At 58.8% G+C, this 1,178-nt stretch overlaps 1 protein-coding gene across 1 annotated transcript in view; it reads right to left on the reverse strand.

Annotated features, from left to right (window-relative positions):
- Positions 1–1,178, reverse strand: part of dcc (DCC netrin 1 receptor) — a gene marked incomplete at both ends in the record, with an annotated part of 106,776 nt that overhangs the window by 67,726 nt on the left and 37,872 nt on the right. Inside the window, one exon of the mRNA XM_017303225.1 lies at positions 870–1,006. Coding sequence (XP_017158714.1) covers positions 870–1,006 — 137 coding nt within the window. The remainder of the gene's footprint in view (positions 1–869; positions 1,007–1,178) is intronic.

Consider the following 1,178-nt stretch of genomic DNA (forward strand, 5'->3'; position numbering starts at 1 on the left):
GGGACACAATGAGACACTGTGGGACGCAGCGGGACACAGGGAGACACAATGGGACACAGTGAGACACAGTGGGACACAATGAGACACTGTGGGACACAGTGAGACGCAGCGGGACACAGTGGGACACAGCGGGACACGGAGACACTGTGGGACGCAGTGATACGCAGTGAGACACTGTGGGACTCAGTGGGACGCAGAAGGACGCAGCAGGACGCAGCGGGACACAATGAGACACAGTGGGACGCAGAAGGACGCAGCAGGACGCAGCGGGACACAGTGGGACACAATGAGACACAGTGGGACGCAGTGGGACTCAGTGAGACACAGTGGGACTCAGTGAGACACAATGAGACACAGTGGGACACAGTGAGACTCAGTGGGACACAGTGGGACTCAGTGGGACACAGTGAGACTCAGTGGGACTCAGTGGGACGCAGTGAGACTCAGCAGGACACTGTGGGACACAGTGTGAGAGACGCTGTCCCAGCGGCGCCCGCAGGTGCTGCTGCCATCAGTGAACCAACAGCAGCTGCTTCTGTTTGCTCTGAGCTCCCAGAACAAAATGGCCGCCTCTCATTACGGCGGCAGATGGAAATCTGACGGCGTTCCCGGGAATCACGTCCCAAACCTCCATCACCGGCAGAACGACGCCTCCTCCGCGCAGGAAGGAGAGGAAGGTCACAGAGGAGGAATCGTAAAAACACGAGCTGCAGACAGGAAGTTGCTGCCGGCAGCTCATCTGATGACCTGCAGGTCCGTTTCCTGCCGCCTCAGGCTGAAACGGCGTCACGCCGTTCTGTTGGCGCCGTTTGGTTCTGGTCGACCCGGCTGGAGGACCTTTCATTCGTGGTTCTGTTGGTTCTGCTCACCTCGGACGCTGAGCTCCGCCTGCGCCGTGATGTTCTGGTTCCTGTTGGACGCCGTGCAGCTGTAGGCGCCGGCGTCGTCGTCGGTGACGGTTCTGATGATCAGGTTGCTGCCGGCGAGCAGCGAGAACTTCTGGTTCCTGGAAGACCAACGAGAATCAGTGACCCGACGACCTCACTGGTACTGCAGCATGACTGGTAGCAGCTGGTTAGCGGCTGGTTAATGGCTAGTTAGCAGCTAGTTAGCGGCTGGTTAGCGGCTAGTTAGATGCTAGTTAGAGGCTGGTTAGCCGCTGGTTAGCCGCTGGTTAA

The sequence above is a fragment of the Poecilia reticulata genome, unplaced genomic scaffold (assembly GCF_000633615.1).
Source record: "Poecilia reticulata strain Guanapo unplaced genomic scaffold, Guppy_female_1.0+MT scaffold_219, whole genome shotgun sequence".
In the NCBI taxonomy this organism is placed as follows: Eukaryota; Metazoa; Chordata; class Actinopteri; order Cyprinodontiformes; family Poeciliidae; genus Poecilia; species Poecilia reticulata.